A 1478-nucleotide genomic window follows, 5' to 3' on the forward strand; every position below is an offset into this window, starting at 1 on the left:
ACCCTATGGTCTGGTACATACAGAGTTTTCTTTGCACTTGTACATGTTACATTTTATTATTTAATTCTATGAAACTGAAAACATTTGAGACCTCAATTTATTGTTAAATTAAGCTAAAATGTAAATTATATTTACTAGACATTGATTACTAACGAATTCATGTGAAAAATATATATCTCTGTTTTTCTTTATTTTATTTTAAAGGTACTTTGAAGTGACTGGTGGGTCAGAACATCTCCCCAAAGCTTTTCTGAATGGCCTTGATGTCCCCATTCTTCTTAATTCTACAGTCAAGCGTATTAGCCATTCAGATGAAGTTACTGTGTCATATCAAAGAGGCCAACAGTCAAATTTTACTGATCTTAAAGCTGACTTTGTCCTGGTAACAACAACAGCCAAAGCGGCTCTTTTCATAGATTTCGATCCCCCTCTCTCCATTAAAAAGATGGACGCCCTGAGGTCTGTCCATTACGACAGCTCCACTAAAGTCCTGCTCACCTTCAAAAACAGGTTCTGGGAGGATGATGGCATCCGGGGGGGGGAAGAGCATCACAGATGGGCCATCTCGTTTCATTTACTACCCCAGCCACAGTTTCCCAAAAAATAGGACCATTGGTGTCCTCTTGGCTTCCTACACCTGGTCTGATAACTCCCTACTATTCCTAGGTCCAAACGATGAAGACCTTAAAGAGCTGGCTTTGAGAGATTTGGAAAAGATTCATGGCAAGAAGGTCAGGGATCTCTGCACAGGGGTCATAGTGAAGAAGTGGAGCTTGGATCCTTATAGTTTGGGTGCCTTTGCTTTATTCACACCCTACCAACACTTAGAATATGCTGCAGAGCTCTTTAAAAGTGAGGGCAAGGTGCACTTTGCTGGTGAGCACACAGCCTTCCCTCATGCTTGGATCGAGACATCAATGAAATCTGCAATCAGGGCGGCTAGCAACATTAACAACGCTGCAAACAAAGAGTCAGTCAGAAGTGCAAAACGAGATGAACTCTAATGGAACTTTGGCTCCCACAAAGATATGTATGATTAGCTGGTGATGCTGAATTGACTCTATTTTTTAAACCTCTTTTTCCATAAAAGAACATTGCAGGTACAGTGTTTATTTACTTTTTTTCTCCACTGGTGCTTGCTTGTAATTTTATTACAACTTCTGTATAGTTAATAAACAGTAGCTTTACTGGTACTGCTTGTAAACATTATTTTAATTATTAGCATTATTAGACATCTGGTTTAATGGGTTGAGTTTAATTGGATGATAATTACTAAGAAATGAACTTTACTGAACATTAACCTTTTTTGTCTCTACGACTTCAGTCACAGCCTCTTAGAATGTTGTTTTGTTTTGTTTTTAGTTTCTTCATGTATTACAAAGTCATAATTTACCTATTACTTATATATTATGTATTACTACATATTTTTTATGCTTGCATCTCATTGATTAAATTTATCAGCGATTTTCTTTAACTTC

General features: G+C 37.4%; 1 protein-coding gene across 1 annotated transcript; it reads left to right on the plus strand.

The window, feature by feature from the left end:
* Positions 1–204: 204 nt before the first annotated feature.
* LOC102308305 (L-amino-acid oxidase) lies at positions 205–1457 on the plus strand (the record flags this gene model as incomplete). The annotated part of the gene is given in 2 exon segments (XM_014331661.2): positions 205–535; positions 537–1457. Coding segments are annotated over 2 exon segments (799 nt in total), but the record flags the coding sequence as incomplete, so codon positions are not given.
* Between the last annotated feature and the right edge of the window lie 21 nt (positions 1458–1478).

This window comes from Haplochromis burtoni, unplaced genomic scaffold (assembly GCF_018398535.1).
Source record: "Haplochromis burtoni strain Fernald_Lab_line unplaced genomic scaffold, NCSU_Asbu1 Contig_4325, whole genome shotgun sequence".
NCBI classification, from domain to species: Eukaryota; Metazoa; Chordata; class Actinopteri; order Cichliformes; family Cichlidae; genus Haplochromis; species Haplochromis burtoni.